This window comes from Lactuca serriola, chromosome 6, assembly GCF_051521515.1.
Source record: "Lactuca serriola cultivar US96UC23 chromosome 6, Lser_US96UC23_V15, whole genome shotgun sequence".
Taxonomy (NCBI): Eukaryota; Viridiplantae; Streptophyta; class Magnoliopsida; order Asterales; family Asteraceae; genus Lactuca; species Lactuca serriola.
The window spans coordinates 157,243,145-157,266,681 of record NC_136413.1 but is presented as its reverse complement, the minus strand read 5'-3'; the positions used below and the strand labels follow the sequence as shown (position 1 = coordinate 157,266,681).

The following is a 23,537-nucleotide window of genomic DNA, read 5'->3' as shown; positions in this document are numbered from 1 at the left end:
GCAAGCTCTTCTTTCCCTAGGTCCAACAACCTGTAACTTTAATATGGTTCCAGCTGTTAGAGTCAATCCAGCTAGGTAAATTGTTCCACCAATGACTCGTCCAAGAGGATACTTTAATCAAGTAAGAAATATGGAGCCATGTTAGTTTTATTCACCAATAAACTAAATAAGAGAGAAAAAAAACATCAAACCAATTTTTTTGATCCAGTCATACACATATCTCAACAATAGTGTCTTAAAAACGATGGGATGGTGAAGTGATTCATGTCTAAAAATTAATAGGTACATTTATAAAATAAAAAACAAAAATCAAATAAATTGTAATGAGATTGTAGAATTACTAGAAAAAGGAACAAATTAGAGAATTGCTAGCTTTATAGAAATTGGTTTCCTCTTCACCTCTTCGACATCTACATCTGGTGGAGGAGAGGGACGAGAGAAACCTTGGTGGAGGAGGAGAGACGAGAACATGAACGAATCAATTAGGTCTACAATCAAGAGGAGTCGCAGTGGAGGATTCGCAGTCATCGATCGATTCAACAATTGAGAGATGTCGCAATCGTCGATCGACTCAGCATGAGGATGTGGCAGAAATCAAACTATGTTGTGATAATGAGGGAGAAAACTAACTTAGACATGGTGAGGTGAGTTAATATCGGCGGTCGCATAGTAGATCAATCGCCTTGTATTTGAACAGGGTTCTTGAAAAAAGCCCTAGTCTGGTTCATGTTATAAGAATGCGCGTTGGAAAATAATCACCTTCTTCTTAATTAAGACAGGGACATGGTGGAAAATAAACACCAACGACAACAGACAAGAGATCACACATCCATTCCTGAATTTGAATCAAGGTTGCTGAAGACTCCAGGATCACTCATCTTGTAACATTGAAGTTTAGGATGAATATCGCCAATTGCCCGTCAAACGAGACTGGATAATTTTAGGATAAACAAAGGGGGTGAGAAGGAGATGAATGAACCCTAAAGCGCCAAGAAACAAAGGTGTAGTAGGAAGTCTCGGAAGAAGACGCATCAGGCGGGGGTGTTTAATTTTTTGGGATTTCACTTCCCTCCAAAAAAACAGAGAACGCGCCTTCCTAAAAAAAATATAAAGTGACACCTTTACACGACACGCCTTTTATGATAGGTTCCCTCCGTGCTTTTTTTGTTGGACACTAATTTTAGGGCGCACCCAAGATGCGTGTCTTCTATCCTTCAAATTTTGGAAAACTGACATTAATTTTTAGGGCACGCACAAATGCGCGTCCTCTATCAGTGTCTATCATTAATTGTGCGTCGTAGAAGGCTGTTTTTCTTGTAGTGATCAAATTTTAGAACGCAAATAATGGACCCATATATAGAATTTCTTTATGTTGAGCCATTCCAACATAAAATTCATATATATATATATATATATATATATATATATATATATATATATATATATATATATATATCCTTGATTAAAGATGATTAAAACCTCAATCTAAGCTTTTAGAATTTGAGATGAAGTATAATTTCCTCTCCCTTAATTATAGCAAAACAACTTGTTCCCAATTGAAACCTTTTGTTTTATATAATTAACATTGCTAAATTGCAACCATTGTCATAATTATCATGCTCCCACTAACATGATGATTATTAGCATAACACTTATGATCCCACTAGCTTTGACATGTACTCAGAAATCAGTTGGACTTCTAGAAATCAATACTTTATTGACTTTCTTACCAAAGTTCAGACTTCTGATACGAGATGCTTTGATAAAAACTTAATCAAAATCATACACCTTTCCTTAGATAGCACACATGTGTGTCTAAACAATTTCAGAACTATGAAAAGGGATGTCATAATCATAGTCTCAATTGTTTAGACCTTTTACCATTTTTCACAAGTCCATGTTAGTGTACCGGTTAACCACACACACTCCACTAATGACTTTGAGAATGCAAATATCACAACTGTTATCTACTTAAAATATACTTAGTGAAAGTGTTTCCTCACCATCATTTTCATGAATCAGAGTGAAACCTTATGACACTTAGATTTTATGGTGTATGTGTTCCTATACATGTGAATTTGTCAAAACCATAATCACAAGACAAGGTTAGTGACAAATCCAAACTCTTATGGATTGAACTTGTGCATTCTTAACTTCTTGCCACCTGGCAGCTGAAGGGCCTGCCATTGCTTCCAAGTTGTTGTGCAACCAATTGAGAACTCTAAGAACTCATATGCAAAGCCAACTTTAATTGGAATGGGCATAGAAATAGAAATATGTCAACACGATAGGTTATAAACCTCACGTCGTGTGCTAGTGTCAAACTACAGGTTTTTATTCTTGATTAGATCTTGAAATTCTTTCGGAATCTTTAAGACTCCTACTGTCCTCCGGACATATAAGACTATCTTGCCAAATATTCAAGAGATAGTGCGGATTCTTTATTAAGATAAACACTTCACATAATTGGCCTTAGTTGGTCTTTGTTTTATCCAAAACATCACAACTTACCAACTTCAAATGTACAAGACTAGAAAACATTTTACTCTTACATTTGACAAGTGTTATAAACCTTCTTTAAGATGTGTCACTCAAGTTACAATCTTGTAGTATAACTCTAAGACTTGTTTTGGAACGAAGTATGACTCATCTTCTTGATTTAACCATTTCAGCAATTCTTGATTCCTCTTCTTAGCCATAAGAATGCACTAAGATGTCCTTAGAAGACCAATTGTGATATGGTTCTTTAATCATTAAGATGATCACAAAACATGATACTAAAGTACTCTCCCATCTTTTCAGATTTGATAAACTTTTATCCTTCTGCCTAATTTGATTCTTGTTATTCGTTCTGCCATACATCAAAACTTTTCTAATGTTTCAGAATTATACTTAAACTTGTAAGTATAACCATATTTACTAAACTTAAATCATGACGAATAGTCTTATCAATATTTTGTGGTGGACTTGACCAGTGCACAAGAAGGTGTACTCAATCCCTTAGTCCTTCACTTGACTCACATATACATGTGAACAAAAAATTAGTCTTAGTTTTCCAAAGATGAAAATTCTCATTCATCATACTATACAACTTGTATGATTCCAAGTTTCTATCCAACTAAAAACTTGGGTGATGAGAATCTTTCCTTATTTGGTAAATTTAGACACTACCACAACTGAAAGAATCAAATTCATATTTCTAATATTGCTATCAATGGAATCATATAAGTAACAATTTTTTCACAAATGTCATTGTAAGGATACTTAGGAAAATCAAAAAATTTCCTTTTATTTTAAACTTTGCGGAAAAACTTATCCTTACAATGCAAAAGCATATGAAAACTTATTATTATCTATTTCTAAGCAATATATCATTACTCCTAAGCAACAACTCAAAATTCTGATCACCGAACCATGCAATCGAAATCCATCTTCGCAATCAAAATCAACATATACTTCCTTTAAGTTTCTTCACTTTTCTTTGATTCTTAAACCTTCAACATGTGGCCCAGTCACATCATGATATAAGAATCTCAGAATAGAAACTTAACAGAGTTAGATAGTGGACTTTACCTAAAGTAAAGTCAAAATTCTTGACTTGATCAACCTTATGATCTTTCAGGTAAATAGGCAGCTTCACAATCAATGCCCCTTCATTTGGCAAGAGAAACATATGGACTCTTTGGGAATGGTACATGGGACTATCACAGTCTTGCCTTTTTCTTTACCATTTGGTCAACCGAGTTGACTATGGTCAATCCCTTTCCTTGGGAAGAGAAGGCTTTTCTAGATATCCAATGTTTCCATTGTCAATGTCCATGGTAGTTTGGGAAGTTGATCTTCTTAATCAAAATTGCTTTACCAAAGCTCCAAATCATTGCTGATTCAGCAACACCAAGCAAATAGATAAGATCATTAAGGGTCATGTCATAGTCTATTTCATAGTAGTCCCAGAGGTAACTCATTATATGACTTAGAAAGTGATTGAACAACCAACTTTCTTAAGACTTTGACACCCAACTCTCCCGGCTTGTCAATATGTGATTTCATCTCCAAGATGTGAGCACACATAGACCTTGCTTGCGAATAGGGATAAAGTAACCTTGAACTTGTGGGTTAGGGAGAATAATTGGAGGAGGTGGAGGGAGTGAAGAATGATTTACGGGACATCATCTTCATTAGGAAAGCTTGTTCCAAGAGTTTTGGGAAGATCATACATGTCTGAACCAAACATATTTTGGGAGATATTCAAGATAGTTGATTTAAAGTCCTTAATATAACACCCAATATAAAATATTAAGGCTAGGACCCAACACAATACTTTTATAACTTGGAAGAGGGATGCCGTAATCCAAGCTAAAACATATTTGAAGGTAGGAGAATGCGATTCACCAATTTCCACCATGAAAATGAAATAATTTAATTAGGTTTTACTTGGATTTGAAACTCCTAGATCTTTTGAGATTCAATGAACTGTTCAATGGCATGTTTCAATCTCGATTGTGCCCTCTCAAATTTTGTGACTGGGATGCTGAGGATCACAAAACAAGGTGTGAATAACCATGCAAATATACTTGGTACTCTTAATAATTTACCCCTTAACTGATGTGCCGGTTAACCACACGCGCTCCACCGATACTATGATAAATATTAAGTTACCCTTTTCCTACCTTGTTAAATCCAGCTAGTGTGTCGGTTAACCACACGCGCTCCACTAACCAACTTAAGCAAAGTACAAAGTGTAATTTCATGGGTTAGCACCAAATTCATATTTTCCTAAAGTAACCAAGATTGAGAATTTATAAAAGGTTTAGTTACTTTATATTTATCATTAATACTTTTAATGAAGGGAGAATTCTAGTCCTTGTCCTACCCGTTCGACTAACGACCCTCCACCAGTCAAACAACCGGTGGGTGAGAGTGGACACCCATTAAACTGCCATTTTATAGGCAGTAACCTTATACCCCCTTATAGACCGGCTCCGTGATTGAGGCCTACTAACGGTAAGACTGACTTGCTCTTATATATATATATATATATATATATATATATATATATATATATATATATATATATATATATATTATTAACTTATAATACTATAAAGTATAAGGGTTGAATTTTAACTTTTAAAATTCTAAGGGCTTAACTTGGAATTAAAGTATGCATAAGGGAAAACTTTTCAAATTCCAAAACTTGAGGGAAAGTTTTGAAACTATTCAAAACTATTCAATTCCATAACATATGTGTTTAAAGTAGTTTTAATCCAAAAACTCTTCAAGTTCCATAACTCGAGGACAAGTTATGGTAGACTTTAAACTATTAAAAAGAATATGACTTTTCTTTGTTCATAACCTATGGAAATATTTATGAGTTTTATGAATCTTAAATGCAACTTTTCATATAACTTGAGGACAAGTTACAAAAACACATTTTAGAACCAACTCTTAGATTAATTTGGATAGAAAACAACAATTTCACATAACTTTTCTATTAATCTAAGCAACTCATAAGAACAAGATAATTCAATCAAACTTTTTCATGTAATTAGCCTAGTCATTAAACTAATACAAAACATGAATCTATTGACAATTATCTTTTAAATTGGATTAGCATGAACATTACCACACCAAAAACAAGTTTATAAGTTGAAAAACAGCTTAAGGTAATGTTCCTAGTCCAATTCCAGCCAAAACAGTCGAAGATATGTTGTCTGGGGGTCCAACTCATTGAGTGTATGAACCAACTCGGCGAGTTGGATGAATTTAGCCTTGGACTCGTCGAGTCCCTTCATGGACTCGGCGAGTCTGCCGAGCAGACGACAACAAACTTTGATTTTTCAGCCAATTTTGCAAGTATAACAAGAAAACAAGCCTAGGCTCTGATACAACTGTTGGGTTTTGAGCATTCTAACACTCCTAAGTGTACATGCAACCCTAAATACCTTGGATCTATGTTTTCTCTATTATACATGCAAATATGAATATTCCAAGGTATTACCCTATCTAGCATACAATCTTTTGATACTTGGGTAATATAACAAGTTAGAATACATACATCTTGATGTAGCTTGACTCCATGAAGCTCGAGAGCCTAGTGCCCCAAGTGTGACACCTCAAATGGTTCACGCAACATCACCAACACACGGAATAACCATGAGAAGAAGACACTCATGCTCAAACAGGCTAGCCCTCATATATGTGTATCACTAGTGCCAATTTCTTGAGCTAAAGGGGTCCTTATATAGTGTGCACATTAGGGTTACACCTTGTAACCCATGGCTTTACCCATTCCTTATTCTCCGTGGGTTTTAACCTCCATGGAGTATCCATGGATCACCACATGGGTTAAACCCAACATAAGGAATCATGGATCATAAGCCCACATATATAAGAATGAATGATTTACACAATCAATCCCTATATATTTAATTAGTCTCTTTTTGATCGCTAAATTAAGTCCAAATTAATTCTTGATCAATACTAATTAAATAACATGATTTCATATTAATATATTAGAACTTATAATATATTAATATGTCACAAATGTCCTCTCCTCACAAATGATCTATCCAAATGTTCCGATGCCATGCAACCCAAATGGACCATGCCTAGTCGGGTCAAGTACATACCAATTATTTATGGACTTAGACACTAATTCAACACACATGAACCGCTATTTTGAGACTACAGTACCGAACGTTAGTCCATGATTGGCCCACTCCCCACGCCTACAACATACATCTGGTCTGCACCTGCCGTATAGCACATTGTTGGCCCGCCATGGTATCTTGGCCTACCGCACACAACATGACCGCCTCAACCCACCACCAGATATGTCGACATATATATAGTAAACAACCAATCAAACAAGAACATCAGCACAATCAACTATCTACACTAGTATACCTGTCTATTAGCCCACTACCGCATACATGGTCTCATATGGTACACTACGCCACAACTAGAAGATCACCAAAAATTTCATAACTATATGTAATAAGGGGTGAGATAGACAGTCGAACAGGTGATCCCACTCCAGAGCCACAACTAAACAAGGAACATGAAAGAAAGTCTAGATCAAGAGTTCTCACGTTATCCTACATGACTACATACAACCCCTAGGGCACTCAACTAGATGATCACCGACCTCCTGGTACTCTAACCAACATACCACTACTCTTATATCCTATCATACAAGTATATACACTGTAACACATAGTATAGTGAGGAAACTCACATGAATCGAAGACACAAGGAAGCACAACAATGCCCTCATTCCTTGCACCGATCACTCTTGTGAACCGACTAGCACCAAACAAAATCGACTTAATAAATAACCCAAGTCCTTCAAGTTTAACCCAAAGCTAAACCGGTCAAAATTCAACGATCAATTGTCATTCAAGTCAACCCTCACGACGACGTGGAGACCTATTGACCACGTCGTGGGCATGTCATGAAAAAAAAATTGATGTGCAGCCGTGCAGGAGACCACCACGTCATGGCAAGCTCTTGGCCACGTCATGGTTCCTTGAAAAATGTCATATTCTTCATTAAGTGCTTAATGCTTATAGATCTAAATCCATGACTTCAGATCTAGTCCTTTTCAATGACTTAATGGATAAAGTTTCCAACTTTATCCATTAAGACTTCACCACAAGGCAAGATTGTAACATCCTGATGTTCAGGTACTTCTAAATTCATCCCTATAATTCTATTTCATGACAAGTTGGTCCCTAAGTCCAAAATTATGCTTTGAAGCCCTAGTGGCAATTTTTTAATTTGGGCAGGAGGAGTGCGCCAAGCGTACATATGTGTACGTTGAGCGTACTAGGGCGCGCCCTAGTATGCTGGGCGTACAATTATGTACGCAGGGTGTACTATTGTCAGGAGGAAACCTTAATCTTTAGGGTTTGAGGGGTATTTAAGCAACATTATGGCTCATTTCACCCCACATTTTCATCCTCCATATCCTTTGAGACGTTTTTGCAAACCCTAACCCGTAAGTGTGTGTTTTGGAGCTCAAGTGTGTGTTCTTGGTGTATTGAAGGAAGAAGAAGATTCTTGGAGAAGCCTTGGTGTGGGAGCAACTTGTAGATATGAGATTCTTACCATCTTGAGAAGATCTAGAATGTATAAAGCTTTGATCTTGACTTGTATTTCTTTAAGATCTTGCGATGAGAAATTTATGTGTTTTTAGTCCCTTTCTTGGACTTAACGAGTATGAGCTACTCTAAGACCAAATGATTTGTCCTTTCTTAAGAATTGAGGTGCATTAAGTCATAAAAATGCTATCTTGGCTCATTTGGCGCATGCATGCAAGTTGTAGAGGTCTTAAGTGGTTAAGACAAACTAGGATCTTGGGTTTGGGACTTAATAAGACATGCATAACCATAAAGTTGGAAACTTTATGGTTTGGAACACCTTTTTAGGCTTGATCTGAAATTTGACGTTTGGACTTGTTGGATTAAGCATTTAATGGGGATTTTGGGAGGTACGAGGGTACGCCCCGCGTACAAGAAAGTATGCCCTGCGTACAAGGAAGTACGCCCCGCGTACTCGATCAACCACCCCGATGGTGGTCAATGTGAGGCTTGGAGTACGCTAAGCGTACCTCGGGAGTACGCCCCGCGTACTCGCACTGGGTCAGCTTAGTGGGTTGAGTCGGTTGGGTTGACTGAGTTGACTTAGTGGGTTTGACCAATTGACTTTGACCAAGTTGGACCTTGGGGGTATTTTAGGTATTTTGATGGAATTAGTCATTAGGTGGAAATAGGTATCGGTTTGAGAGCTAAGATTTAGAGTCAGACCTTACAAGTTCGGTTCGGTTTACGAGGTAGGTTTTCCTCACTGTACTTATGGGTCGAAGGCACCAAGGTCAACCCTTTAGATTGTTATCCTGGTTTATCGTATGGTTGTGTACTATAATGGTATGATAGATCTGTATCATGGTAGATAGGATGATGTTATGCTTAGTGATATGCAAGATTTGTCTGTTTGTTTATTGGTTGGTTATTTGTATGCATGTCTGTTGTATATGTGTGTCGACATGGTGTATGTATGGTTGGGTTGAGGTGGTCTTCCTGTGTGTTGAAGGCCAATAGACCCAGGGCGTCCCGGATAGACTGAAGGTCAGTGGGGCATACCGGTCAGGAAGAAGGCTCATAGAACGTTCCAGATAGGCTGAAGGCCCGATGTGGCGTACTAGTCATGTTGTAGGTTATGTGAGCGTACCAGGTAGGCTGTAGGCCGGTGGGCATCCCAATTAGACTGAAGGCTCTATATGCATGTTGTTTGATGTTATTGTTAAGATTATGTGTTGTGTTGGCATTTTGGGGGAACTCACTAAGGTCTGGGTTTACAATTTTGGGTTATGTTTTAGGTAACTCAGATGATTGTGAGAAGACGAAGGCGTGCTCATGCACCTCCTCGTGTTTTGATTTATGATTTTGGGAAAACTTTGATATTAAACATTTTTTGAAAACTAAATTGTAAGCAATGATGATTTGTGGGATGGTTTTAAAAGTTTAATTTTTCCATGAATTTTATGGATGTTACAAAGATCTATAACCCTAAGTCCACTAAGTCCTTAATGGGACCAAAAGTTGTGCATAGACACAAGGTGACTCCAAGCATGAGTTGTTTCTCAATCATAGAAGCTTATAGACCATTAGAGGGCCATAATAAGCTCTGAACATTCTCAAACTCCAGTAAAATCCATAGAAGGGACCAAAACCATTCAAAAATGATCTCAAACTTGAAACTAAAAGAAGAAGTGTCAAGGTATGAACTTTATGCCTAAAATAGTTAAGAAATATGAAGAAGATATTTGATCCAAATTTGCTCCTTACTTCCTTGCATCGAAATGGATTCCGTCATTCCTCAAGCTTCACCAAAGTCTAAAGAACAAGCCAATAATCAAACAAACAAGCTCTCAATCATGCATGGAGGCTACAGTTTCGTGTCTAAGGATTGGAGGATGACAAGTATGCCGTAATCCATGAGTTAAAATCTTTAAACACGGAGAAACCCCTAAAAATCAAGGGTTTGGAAGACACTTTGATATGTCGATAATAGGTGGTCTTAGAACCCAACAAATATGTGAATGTAAGTAGCTAAAAGTAATAAAATGATTTAATCAAGATTAATAAATTTCAATAGTCAAATTGATAAAAGGAATATGTTGAAAGACTCTTTTTTAAATACCCTTTATAAACAAGAAAAAATATGTTCATTTTCTTTTAGGTGAAAGAATCGGGTAGCAGCCCGGGTGAAATTTTATCCGGGTAACATGTAACTCAACCACAAGGGACACGACCCGATAGTTTAATTGTCGCTTGCCCTAAAACCCTAAACCCTATCAGACCATCAAAATTGGATTGATTTAGATTGGATATTTTTTACATTTTCCATCAGATCCCCGATCCCGCGATATTGCCAATGGCTTCAAGATGCAGCAGATTCATGAACAAAGCTTCAATTGCAAATCTCAAATCCGCTTTCAAGACGGCTTCCATGCCCAAATCTGCCCCTTCCTCTCCAAAATTTCCTCTTCCAACCAGGTCTACCACCTCACCGGTTCCTCGCTTCTCAGCGTCAAGGTACGTGTTTCCTTTCTAAAACGAAGATCCATTTGATGTCAATTTACGATTTACAACTGATACGAGTACGATTCAAAAACAGGAAGTTGAATTTTCGGTAGTATGTGTTCCTTTTGTCTTTTAATCTGGAATCGCACCATTTTATTGTTGAATTTACTGTATATAGCTAAGAAACCTTGAGAAGTTTCATAACATATTAAAGAATTTGCAATACTGTATCTGATAGGTGTCCATCAGAACTCGGAGGTGTTCAGTCTCTGTTACCTCTACATAATGCAGTCGCTGCAGCAAGATTGACATCCTGCCTGAGCACAACTTCAAGGAGTTGCAGATCTCTTTCACAGGGTACACTCTGCCGTACCTCTCCTGGCCTCTAATATGTTTTTTGTTATTTGACTGTGAGTCACAACTTCTCCCATGTGATATACAACTTCAAGCCTTATGCGTTCATTCATATCTTGTTTAATTCTTGTAGAGTGAATGCTTTCATGCCAACATGTCTTTAAACTGTTTTGTTATTGTAAATAAGGATCTGGTTTAGATATTCAATTAGGAACATAAACACTTGCATATCATATAAAAAGTAAAAACAAGTAATTAAAATCTTCAAAGACCACACCTAGCTTAGATCTGACTGGAAGTTTGGTTAATGCAGGCACATGAGTTTCTCATTGCATAAAGATATACAAGATCTGTCATCATATCAAGTATGAGTCCTCTGTCATAGACCTAATTTTATCAAATATAACAATATAGAAAATTGCTGAAATATGAAGATTTGTCAATGATTAGTGAAAGTTGTGAGTCTAACTTGTTGCATATAGCTGAAACTAGAGTATAAAAGTAACAAGAATTCTCGTTTTCCCAGATGCATTTGATGGATCGTGATTGAATTTGCTGTGTGTAGAGGTGGGCCCGCATCATGATGATAATACCAAGGAATTTTACTCGGATTCTTTAATATATGATGCATTTAATGATTCCCAAAACCATTACTCTATTCTTCATTGCTTGTTTTATTTGGTTTGTAAACTATACACTATACAGAGTGTGACTGATTTCCAATTCTGGAACTAATTTAAATTAAATCTACAAACAATTTAAGTAACATGAGATTATTCTCGTTTTCCTCAGATGAATTTGATGGAACGTGATAGATTATGCTGTTTCTAGAGGTGGGCTTTGCTTCATGATGATAATAAGATGCAACTTTACTACTTGGATCATATATATATATATAAACTTTTTATTAGGAAGTAAAAAAAAAACCATTTAGATAGAAAGTTTTTTTTGCATGATGTTTTTTTACTGAATTCAAGTAGAAGAAAGAATATTATCTGATATGGGTTTTATTTGTTTGGATTAGAGCTGGGTTTATCTGTTCCAAGGTGACATGTTAGCAGACATTTGGACTGAGAAAACAAGAAGACAGGTTCTGTAATTCATCCTCATTGTTCTGTAATTCATAAAAAGATGCTTCAAACTTTACAAAATAGCACAAACAAATTCAATTTGAGTTATGATTTTGAGAAAAGTTATTCGCTACTTTCAATTATGTTGCATGTGTTTTGACTTTATTTCTCTACTTTATTTTTTTACCAATAGTAGCTACTTGTATATGTTATGATTTGGTAGTATAAAATGAATTAATAAACAAATCAATGGAAATACATTATTTAAATCAAAACTTAAATGTCAATCCAACTAAAACCAGCCTCTTTTATCACATTATTGTCTCTCATCACCTTCCTCACTACTCTCGCATCTTCCCACTTCCCAAATTGTGCATAAATATTCGACATCATAACATAAACAAACTCCATATCACCTCCAAGATCAATCACCTTCCTAGCCGCCATCTCTGCCACTTCCAAATCCCCACAACCACCACATGCCGCCAACACCGCCCTCCACACCTCCCCACTCGACTCAAACCCTAACCGCTTTATCACCCCCTCAGCTCTCCAAATCTCCCCTTCACAACCCATAACCTTAATCAAACAACTACAATGCTCAACCGTTGGATCAATCTTATAATCATAAATCATCGATTCAAAGTATCGATTTGCAACTTTCAACGATGCCTTAGCATGCCAACAAGCCGATAACACATTCAAAAACGTGATCCCGTCTGGTTTTAAATCTTTCACATCTTTCAGTATCTCAAAAAATTCAAACACTTTGGTTGATTTCTCGTTATGTGCGTATCCTGATATCATCGCGTTCCATGTCACCAAGTTTTTATCGGGTAACAGTTCAAACAAAAACTCCGCGGTGTTTACAAACCCACATTTCGCGTACATATCGATCAAACTGCTCCCGATAACTACCGATTCATCTAAACCGTGTTTCACCACACAACAATGGATCAAAATCCCCCATGTGAAAGCACCAAGACGAGCTACACCACTTAAAATGCTTGAAAATGTGAATTCATCCATTTTTATGTTGTTCGAATGCATGTTGGAGAAGAATTCAATCGCGTTTCTTGGACGATTTCGGTTTACATAACTTGTTAGAATTGAATTCCATGAAGAGGAATTAGGGTTTGGAATCGTTGATAGAATCTCGATCGCATGTTCTATGTTTCCGAATTGTGCGATTCCATTGATGATTTCGTTGTATGATATTGTGTCAGGGTTTGGCATTTGATGCAAAAAGTGAAATGCTTGCTCAATTCTTTGGTTTCTAGCACACGAAGCGATTACCGAGTTCCAAGAAAATGTATCTTTGAAACATGTTTCATCGAAAATATTGATTGCATCTTCTACATGATTGCATTTTCCATACATATCGATCAAACAATTTGCTATGAAAGTGTTTTGTTGGATGCCAAATTTGATAACTTTAGAGTGAATCGATTTGCCTAATTGTACTAAATGTAGCTGTCCACAAGCGGGTAAAATAGCAGTAAACGAGTATGAATCTGAAGAAATTGTCGACTTTTGTAGCTGAAGAAACAGATGTAAACCAATACGGGACTTCCCAGAACGAACATATCCAGTGATCAACGAGTTCCAAGCAACTAAACCTGGTTCAGGAATTTCATCAAACAGTTTATGTGCATCTTCCACTAGATCCAGTTTAACGTAGAAATTGATGAGGGCTGATGAAACGAATACATCGGAGTTGAACCCGTATCTCAAAACGTGGGAGTGAAGCTGTTGGCCACTGTTGTAGAGACCCATATTCGTACATTCTCGAATCTTGTACACCAAATCGTACCCATTTGGTTTGTCGCCATTGTTAGGCATCTTATTGTTGATGTCATTTTCATGGAGGTCAGAAGTGTCTTTAAAGCAAGATTTGAAGGCGTCTCTTTGGGAGACTTGGTTGCTTGTGATAAAATGATTTTGTAGAAACTGGTGTTGGGTATGTGTATGTTTATAATTTGGTATATTAGTTTTTGTAATATTAGCAAAAACCTTCATAAGTATCTGAACAAAGGCACCTTCACGGATTGTGTTGTATCATTGCCTATATTGAACAAGTGAACAACGATATACTAGTACTTCATAAAATAACAACTTATATTATTTAATTTCATCAGAATAGTAGCATTTTTTTAAAATTTAAATTACATCTTTGGTCCTCCATTTTAGTACTTATTTCAGTTTTCGGCTACTAAATGATTCTTTTGCGATTTTTTCCTTATTTTGTTGATTAAGAATGATTTTGGTCTACGGACGTGTTTGTCAAAACTTATGGGTAGTTGTTAACTGATAGCTGAAAACTGTAAGTATTAGTTGGTGGATGAAAGCTGTAATTTTTATTTATATATATGTATTCATCAAAATATAGTTAGAAGCTTTACAAATGTATATAATTACATAAAATGACATTTATATAAGAGCTATTAGTGCAAGATTAATTTTGTTCAGGGCAATGTAGTAAATGTTTTATAGCAGGTAGGAGGTTTTTTTTTTTTTTTTTTTTTTTTTACCGAAGATTTGTATCACTTTTGGTTTTGACATTAGTTGATTAGTTTGTGGAACTTGAGTAGGTTCATTAGATTGTGTTTTTTGTGGTTTTGACATTTGTTGGTTAGTTTGTGGATCTTGATTATTTTCATTAACCCTGTTTTTTTGAAAGTTCTTTCACCATTGTTGTCTCCAACATCTAAATGTCTTTTGAAAAAACTTTTAATACCAACCTACAATCAAAATATATGAAATATAAACTTGATTTCAAGTTTCAACAACATTGAACAAATAACAACCTACAGTCAAATTATCAATTATCAAGGTATATCAACTATAATCTTGATTCCAAGTTTCAACAACAAATGAACAAATAGCAATCCATAATAAAAATATATCAACTATAACTTGTTTTCAAGTTTCAACAACAAATAATCATTAAGTATTAATCCTAAGTCCCTAATTTAACAAAGTTAATTGTTAATTTCTAATTTTTCAAACATAATGAAAAAAAAATTAGAATTTGAATTAACCTAAATACATAATAGGGATGAGTATTTTGGTTATACTAACTTGTTTCATTGGTGATGGAAGAGCCGAGGAGGTGGCCGAAATTTTGCAATTGAGAATGTTTGATGTCCGATGTCGACGATCGCAGCAAGGGCAGAAGACGATTTCGAAGTCAACAATTGAGAAGCCGACTGACGAAGACACGAAGCGACAATCCAATTCAGAATACCAATTACGTGATTACTTCCAATTTTTTTCATTAGACTATTGGGCTTAATATCTCTTTGTATCAATAAATTAATTGGTGTGTGCTTAAAAATTTTGGACTATTTGGGCTAGTTTGTATTTTGGTTAATTTAGAAATAACCTGAATTTTTTACGGTAGCCCAATTTTTTTTTTCCGATATAAAACCGCAACATAAAACGAAATTTTCCGAAAAAATTAATATTACTAATTTTTTTTTGACAACACCTCTTGCCAATAAATACAAACTTTCTCGTGCGGTTCTCTCAGACATTCTCATATAATCGTTAACAGAATCGGACGACTCCCCCATTGCCATAAGTTTAATTGCAGCAACACATTTCTGCAACCGTGTGAAGCATCGTTTACCTCTGACATCATATCTCAATTGGAAAAATTCATACCTAATATATATTTAACATGTAAAAGTTGTATTTATTGTATGACATTTATAAATTAGAAAAGTTGAAACAAACGTTAACTAAATATATATTAAACATGTAAAATTTGTATTTATTTTTATCTAAAAGTGACATTTTATAAATCATAAAAGTTGAAACAAACAATACCTTGCTTCATGACATTGACTATCCTTTCAAACACATTTTTTCGCAAACGAAACATTCTTTTGAAATCGCTTGGTTGGTAGACACAATTTTTCGCAAAATAATCGTTAACTAGCCGTCTGTGCTCTTTCTCACGATCTCTATTTAATGTTGCACGTCACGCATGAGTAGTAGAGCTGAATCTGCAGGTAGTAGTCTGTTTGTATAATACCGGTACATCATACTCATGAACATATCGTCTTCGTCATTATCATCGTTGTACGGATGAGCCGGATCAAAACGATCCATATTTTGGTTTTGAATTATTGAAAGAAGTATGTAGCTGAGAGAAATTTATGTTTTTTGTAGTTAAAATTAATATAAATCGAACGAAATTAACCCTAAATTGTATGTATTTATAGTGTAAATAAAATATGTTTTTTTTCTAGTAAGTGACCCGTTTAAAAACGGTCGAAATTGTGACCGTTTGAAGCAAAAAGATATGAGATAACTAGCGTTGCCTCCCGTGTTCACAATCACGTATTGTTACATAACATCTAATAATGGCTAGGAAGGCAGTGTTTAGGCTGCCACCTCAGATAACACCCTTATTGCGTTGACCATATCGTCTCTCTAATGGATCGGCCTATGGTTTGGGTCCCACACCCCCCTCCCTGCAACACATATGCCTACATCATTCATTGCAAAAGAAGAATTCAAGACAAGGGCTTCAAATTCCATTACAAATCCTGTTTTTGAAAGGTTTCTTATGTTTATTCGAAATCAATACATAAAAAAGGTCTCTTTGATTTCATTCATTATCGAATTTTTCCCGCGATAACTTCAATCTCATCGATCAACAAGAATTCAAGAAGATAGAAATTAGGGGTTTCGCCTCTTAATCAAACCAGAAGAATCCGTGAATCCTTTTCAATCTCATCGCCTAAAAACATCCACACCGACATTCTAAAACCTGAACCATTTACAATGAGCAGACCAGAATTCATCGAAGACGCAACAATAATCGGTGGATTGATCGGAGTCCAGTTTATATACGCCGGAAACTCAATTTTGCAGAAATATCTCATGTCTGAAGGCCTTCCTCAGTCTCCTTATATCATCTCCCTCAATTTCATCACCTTTCTTATCCTCTCCCCTCTTGCATTTTTCTTCGAAAGGTACCCAAAGCTTTTAGAAACCACCCATTTACATGCCCTTCAAGATTTTCGATTGAGTTTATATCAAAAGGTGTAAGATTTTTCTAATATCTATGTTGCAGGAAAGCATGGCCGAAGAGATTGAGCGCCAAATTATCTGTTCAGTTGGTTTTGATATCGTTTTCAGGGTGAGAGAACGTTGGATTTCTGGGTTTAATTATATTCTCCTAATTATTTATTCTTTTGATTGTATTTTCGTTGTTCTTATTAGGGTGACGTTGTTTCAGTCGTTAATGTTGAAGGGGATAAACTTGACTTCAGCATCCATGGCTACAGCAATGCCAAATCTTGCACCAGGTCTCGTTTTTCTCATTGCTTGGGCATTTAGGTATTGTCTTACTTTGAATTTATGGTGGATCTGAAAAACATTTACTATAAATGAAATGGTTAATGATCAGTAAAATTATAAAACAACAATGTTATGCACTTTAAGTCGATTGTTTTTTTTAATCATACATTTTACGTTTCATATTCAATTGTTCGATTTGATTTCATACAGTTAATTCATTCTGTCATATTAGATATCAAGAGTATAAACAACGTTAAAATTGAATAATTTTGTCATGGAAGCTACAGAGAACACCCACCTCATCATGTAATGAGAATCTAAAATTTGTTTACTAGGTCCATCGAGTACAAATTAATGTACAAGAATACCTAAAAAGCAAATTTAATAGTATTGAAAAGAAATGATTGAGGTAATGCATAGTTTTTATATTTAAAAATATTCATGAGTTTGTAATAAATTTGAATGGGTGAGTTTCGTTGCATTTGTAGAAGTTATCTCAAAATTCTTTTGTTGTAATTAAACTTGAAAAATAAACACAAGACGTGCAAAAACATCTATTTAGTGTCTGCTGTTGGTTACCCATTGCAAGAAACAACAAAATTGTTATTTTTGTTATTTGGAGATGCGATGTTTTACATGTATCATAGCCAAAACCGTTCAATGCAAGAAATAAAAATGTATATTTCATTTTGGTAGTATTATCTTTGAATATATTTTTTAAAAACACAATATTCTAATAAGAAAAAAAAAATGCAATATTTTAACAGAAATTAAATAAAAATACGTTGTGATCTCTTACATTTAACCCTAACTTCGAATAACATATCCAACTCCACGTTTTACTTTTTATTTAATGAATGGTGCAATTTATCTTTTTACAAATTTAATTTTTTATTTAATATTACACGCATGCAGGTTAGAAAAAGTCAACCTCACATGCACGTACAGTAGGGTCAAAATTGTGGGTACTTTCCTATGTGTGGTGGGGGCCATTACAATGACTATTATGCAAAGTACTAAAAGGAAAACCGTCGCGAAAGATATCTTCCCAAACGACGCCTTGTCTCCACCAACCGACCACTTCTATATTTTCGATAGGGACCATATTATCGGTTGCTTATATCTCATTGCTGCTGTTATAGTTCTATCAAGCAATGTCATCTTGCAGGTGTAATAAAAACTGATAAATGGGTCGCGACAGAAATTGTGTCACTAAAAATGTTTTTTTTTGGTAGGCTATAACTTTAAGGGATATGCCAACGCCTATATCGTTGTGTGCAATAACATCTTTAATCGGTGTGATGCTAACTGTGATAGTTGAGTTTATTCAAGATCAGGAAATTGGAAAAGAATGGCAAGTGTGGTGTTTAAAACAACTTATGTGGTATGCTTTATTGGTATGAAATACGAATATTGAAATATCTATGACTTGTACTTTTTTAATTAAAAAAATAAACGAGTATATATATATATATATATATATATATATATATATATATATATATATATATATATATATAATCATTGTCGATTATATTGGAAACAAGCAGGTTGGAACAGTATCTGGATTTTGTGTAAGCTTCAATGGATACGCAATGAGGAAGAGAGGTCCTGTTTTGGTTTCCATGTTCAATCCAATTGGCACTGTAATCACTGTTGTCATTTCTCGTTTCTTAGGTCACTCCATTGCCATTGGAAGGTATCATACATTCATACTATACTCATGCATTAAACAGTTGTACCATGTGCTTTAGTGATATAACTATAACACTAGACATAATTGATCGTTTGTTTTGATTGTTCATCAAGTTTTTATCTTGTTTACACAGCCTTACAGGTATGTTTGTGATGTTTACTGGGTTGTACTTTGTTCTATGGGCTAAAGGAAAAGAGGGATTTTTACAAAAAGAAGAAAACGAAATTCGAAGGGAGTATTGTGATGTGGAGACGCCTCTACTTCAATGACACCAGTATTTTTGTTGTACTATTTGTTTTGGAAAAAAGATGTTCATTTTCTGAAAGATAAAAATATACTATTGCTAAGTTGACACAGATTAGTGTAGGGAAACTTGATTGTTATAATAACTTATTAGTTAGAATTATGCTGATAGGGTAACAAAACTTGTTAAGGGACTAACATTGCAGGTTGATATAGTCTTTGGACTATTTTATAAGTCCATATTAGTGAAATTTTTAGTTTCAAAGTCATTATATAAATTAATTAACGATAAATCTAGATGTTAGAATCCCCTCTCAAATCTGATTTTGATGATGGAATTCATGATTTGATGAATTTTGTGTTGGATTATAATTCTCTAATATCAATCTAACGAGGAATGTTCATTTGCCATTAATAGGGTTATGAAATTTTAATGGTGGATTTTAAACCCCAATGATTTTATTTAGGGGTCCTTTGTAATTTGATTTTTAGGTTTATATTAAGTTTGTAAATGTGTTTTAAATATAGTTCCAGTGGTTCTAAATTCAATTCAAGACGGTGAACTAGTTTATTGTTTAGATGATAGTTTTTGCTGTTTTAATGGATTTGTAACTTTAAAATTTGCAAAATACCATGGATCCATTGATTTTAGTAATTAATCATTTTGTTAAAATTTAATATGTTTATGAGTTTTTTTTTTGGTAACATTATCAATGCAAGTCATGGATGAAAACTCAAACTAGTAAGCATTTCCAAGTTTTAAAGCCTAAAATTATAGTTTCCGAATTGATCAATTTAACTCATAATTAAATTAGCTTAGTGATGATAGAGTATTAAATCATGAGTAATTAACTTTAAAATGTATCTTAACAACTAAAAATATTTAAAATTGATGCTTGACTGTGTTAAAATCGGATTTAGAAAAGTAGGTTGTTTTTTAGCCATCTAATGCAACATATTATTCACACATTCCATGTACTTTATTATCTCCAACATATCAGGATTTTATAAATTGATCTTGAGAATATGACTTATTAAGGTAATTAACTTTTCGGTTTGTTTATATTTGGGTAACTGTTTTTTTTATACAAATTTAGGTAACAAATTTGTTGGAAATGTTCACATATGACCATTATGATCGGCTGTAGCAGGTTACATCTGGTCATAATGGTTATATATATATATATATATATATATATATATATATATATATATATATATATATATATATATATATATATGATGAGTTTTAATCATAACAAACAATCCATATGTGTGCATGCAACCCTAATTTGTAGGATCTATGTTTTTAGTATTGGACATTCAAGTATTGAACACAAAACAAGAAACCCTAGAAGGCATCTATGATTTTCGAAATTAACAATAAACTAGGTTTAGGATACATACCTTGATTGTTATATTATAATAACAATGAAATCCTTGAAGACCTTGGACTTGAGAGCAAGTGTCACAAGTGTAACGCCTCTAATAGCCACAAACACACTTAGCAAGAGGATGAGAGGAGAGAAGAGGAAGATACTTCAAAATTTTGGCTATCCTTAGGGTTTGAATGGCATGGACAAAATCAAGAGGGGTTATGGCCCTTTATATAGTTGTTGGTAGCTTAGGGCACACTACTAGAAAAACAACATTTTATGACGCGCAATGCGTGTCGTAAAACGCTCAGACAACGTGCAAATGCGTGTCAAGGAAGGCCTTGTTATAACAAGAGATGACACACTTTTGCGCATCGTCTATTTACGACGCACATTTATGACACACAGTTATGACACGCAATGCGTATCAAGGAAGGCCCTGTCATAAAAGAAGACGACACGCATTTGCGTGTCGTAACCTTACGACGCGCGTGTTTATGACACGCAGTTCATATCAAGGAAGCCCATGTCATAAAGGAAGACGACACAAATTTTTGCGTGTCATAATTTTAAATATTTTGTAAAATTATATATTTTTGATAGATTTACTAATTTTCAAATTAAATAACACATTAAAAGTCTCATAATACAAAATAAAATACCATAAACAATAAAGATAATTCATTGCACTAATATGTCAAATACCAATAATCATTCTAATAGTAAGTAAATGTAACACATTGCTAATATTGCATAATATTTATTATAGAAAACAAAACATGTACAACATTAAAAGAAACCCATGACTAAACTCTCCTTTGACAATTTCCTTTCTAAGAAAACAACCTGAATGCAGGAACTTTGAGGGCTATAGGGCATGGAAGGAGGTTGCTAGAGCTATTAGAACCTGCACAGGGCAAATCGGTAACTTAACATGCAATACAATACAAGATGATAGGATAGAGAAAAGAGAAAAGTGAGTAGCCACCTGAAAGTTTGCACCTTCAAAAACCGGATCAAGGGTACTAAGGTCAACCAACCAATCAATGAATAACTTGAAATACGGCCTGGGGTTGAATGATGTACATCATGAACCAACACAACACAACATATATGATAGTTACATTGAATTGTAAAGTGCTGTTAATGGCATCACTTATAAGCTCCCAGTTTGGACCCATATCATGAACCAACACAAAAGTGCCTGAGGAGACAACACACATTTTATAAACAACACTTATTTCTCAACAAATATAATACATAAAAATTTAGTGAAAAAAAAGTTTGACCTGGTCTTCAAATAACGACCATGGACTTCCTGACCCTGGCTGCCCAACAGGGGTCTGCAGAGTTGACTTTTCAATTAATCCATACTGAAATACAATAGGAATTTAGAGTTGACTTTGTGATGCTTGTTCCGCCACCACCGTGTTCTAGTTGGGCTGTATAAAGAAATCAAAACATTGATAAAAGGGTATTTTAGTCTTTTGTCAAATATATATATATATATATATATATATATATATATATATATATATATATATATATATATATATATATATATATATATATATAAGGAATGAAATTCGTTCCCTCAGTTTGGCCAACCAAACCTGCAATGGAATGGAATCTCAAATTCCACTTCCGTTGGAACTCACCCGAATCATATGCATAACCTCACGTGATCTCAACATGGAGTTTCCTTGAGCAGATGTTGGTGTACTGGAAGTCAACAAACCAGTGGTGGAATTCATGATGGAGGAAGAGGGGGGTCTTGCCATCTTGATGCCTCTAGTCATCCCACACATAACACCCATACCGCTTCCAGCTGGCAACATGTGTACACCTGTAAAATGTAATTTACAATATTTTAAGCTCAAGTCCAAAACAAATAAATAAACTCACTTATAAATAAGATTAGTTTCAATTCATCACATAACTAACATCACACTAGATGATTCATCATTAAACATAAATTTATAGAAAAGAAAACAATAGAAACACATAGCACAAATAAGATTAGTCACCTTCACACATCTCTCTGAAGTGGTGGGACATCCTACCTTATGGATACATCTACATTTACACATCACAATATGATGATTTATATAAAATCACAAAATCCATATATAACATAAATGATAAGTGTAAACAAATTTGTATAATATATTATGTACCTTAAGAACAAGATCAAAATATCCAACATCAGAATCCAAAGTGGTTGGGGTGTATGGTTTAATAACCTCTTCACCTTGTCGATCTGTACCCTAAAGGATCAAATACAAAACAAGCAAATTGATTAGTAAAAAAACATTCCTTTATGTATATGCATTTTGAGATCAAAATTTATATGTTTATATGCAATAAAGATCAATGTACTATCATTGATTTGTTTGTTATAGCATCATACTTTCGTTCTTTCCTATTTCAACATTGTACTATGAAAACTCTACCCAATTATAAGAATGCCAAATTTCACTAATAGATTTGGGTAGATTTTGAAAGCAAAATGCCTTGATAAGAAAAAAAAACTGAAAGCACACTTCTGTAATAGAAAGAAATAAAAGTTATAAAACATAAATAAACAAAAGTACATTGTGTTTCTTGCATTCAACCTTAATGTATATGCATTTGTTATCAATTAAAACCAAGAATTTTCCCATGTACCACAATTAATTTCTCGAGAGTTGTAGAATTTCATGTTAATTTTGGTGAAAATTTGAAATGGATAAACCAGTTTGCTATCAATACCTACAACTAATATGTTGTCTAATAGGAAGTCCCAAGACTGAAGTAGGTGTAGGAAGAGCAAATCTGAACCTGGCCACATTATGGCTAAGTTGTGTGTGCTTAACAAGCTTGAATTGCTTAAAATTTTCAGGATCTATGGACCTTG

General features: G+C 34.6%; 3 protein-coding genes across 22 annotated transcripts; 2 read left to right on the top strand and 1 right to left on the bottom strand.

Annotated features, from left to right (window-relative positions):
* The first annotated feature begins 10,324 nt into the window (after nucleotides 1–10,324).
* LOC145057152 (protein NONRESPONDING TO OXYLIPINS 2, mitochondrial-like) lies at nucleotides 10,325–12,156 on the top strand. 20 transcript variants are annotated; one of them, XR_013685975.1, is made up of 6 exons: nucleotides 10,325–10,601; nucleotides 10,828–10,999; nucleotides 11,257–11,308; nucleotides 11,470–11,510; nucleotides 11,736–11,776; nucleotides 11,968–12,156. XR_013685975.1 is itself a non-coding variant. In XM_079004933.1 (4 exons), the coding sequence occupies exons 1-3, from the start codon at nucleotides 10,441–10,443 to the stop codon at nucleotides 11,753–11,755; spliced, it is 300 nt and encodes a 99-aa protein (XP_078861059.1). In that variant the 5' UTR covers nucleotides 10,325–10,440; the 3' UTR covers nucleotides 11,756–11,776; nucleotides 11,968–12,156. The 20 variants fall into 20 exon arrangements, 8 of the variants coding, with proteins under 8 accessions (XP_078861059.1, XP_078861061.1, XP_078861055.1 ...); XR_013685982.1 differs by having other exon boundaries at nucleotides 10,326–10,601; nucleotides 10,828–10,946; XR_013685981.1 differs by lacking the exon at nucleotides 11,257–11,308 and having other exon boundaries at nucleotides 10,828–10,946.
* Nucleotides 12,157–12,216: 60 nt separating this feature from the next.
* LOC145057151 (Pentatricopeptide repeat (PPR) superfamily protein) lies at nucleotides 12,217–14,086 on the bottom strand. The gene has a single exon (XM_079004928.1). It carries the CDS (start codon nucleotides 14,030–14,032, stop codon nucleotides 12,290–12,292), a length of 1,743 nt encoding a protein of 580 aa, XP_078861054.1. The 5' UTR covers nucleotides 14,033–14,086; the 3' UTR covers nucleotides 12,217–12,289.
* Nucleotides 14,087–16,396: 2,310 nt separating this feature from the next.
* Nucleotides 16,397–19,547, top strand: UMAMIT7 (Nodulin MtN21 /EamA-like transporter family protein). The gene is made up of 7 exons (XM_079006737.1): nucleotides 16,397–16,998; nucleotides 17,100–17,165; nucleotides 17,249–17,365; nucleotides 18,242–18,494; nucleotides 18,562–18,723; nucleotides 18,877–19,025; nucleotides 19,156–19,547. The coding sequence occupies exons 1-7, from the start codon at nucleotides 16,808–16,810 to the stop codon at nucleotides 19,289–19,291; spliced, it is 1,074 nt and encodes a 357-aa protein (XP_078862863.1). The 5' UTR covers nucleotides 16,397–16,807; the 3' UTR covers nucleotides 19,292–19,547.
* Nucleotides 19,548–23,537: the final 3,990 nt, after the last annotated feature.

Coding starts and splice junctions, on each gene's coding strand:
- LOC145057152 (XM_079004929.1), top strand. CDS start 10,441: ATGGCTTCAAGATGCAGCAGATTCATGAACAAAGCTTCAATTGCAAAT. Junction 10,602..10,827: donor CCTCGCTTCTCAGCGTCAAG/GTACGTGTTTCC, acceptor TGTATCTGATAG/GTGTCCATCAGAACTCGGAG.
- LOC145057151 (XM_079004928.1), bottom strand. CDS start 14,032: ATGAAGGTTTTTGCTAATATTACAAAAACTAATATACCAAATTATAAA.
- UMAMIT7 (XM_079006737.1), top strand. CDS start 16,808: ATGAGCAGACCAGAATTCATCGAAGACGCAACAATAATCGGTGGATTG. Junction 17,366..18,241: donor CTCATTGCTTGGGCATTTAG/GTATTGTCTTAC, acceptor ACACGCATGCAG/GTTAGAAAAAGTCAACCTCA. Junction 18,724..18,876: donor TTATGTGGTATGCTTTATTG/GTATGAAATACG, acceptor GGAAACAAGCAG/GTTGGAACAGTATCTGGATT.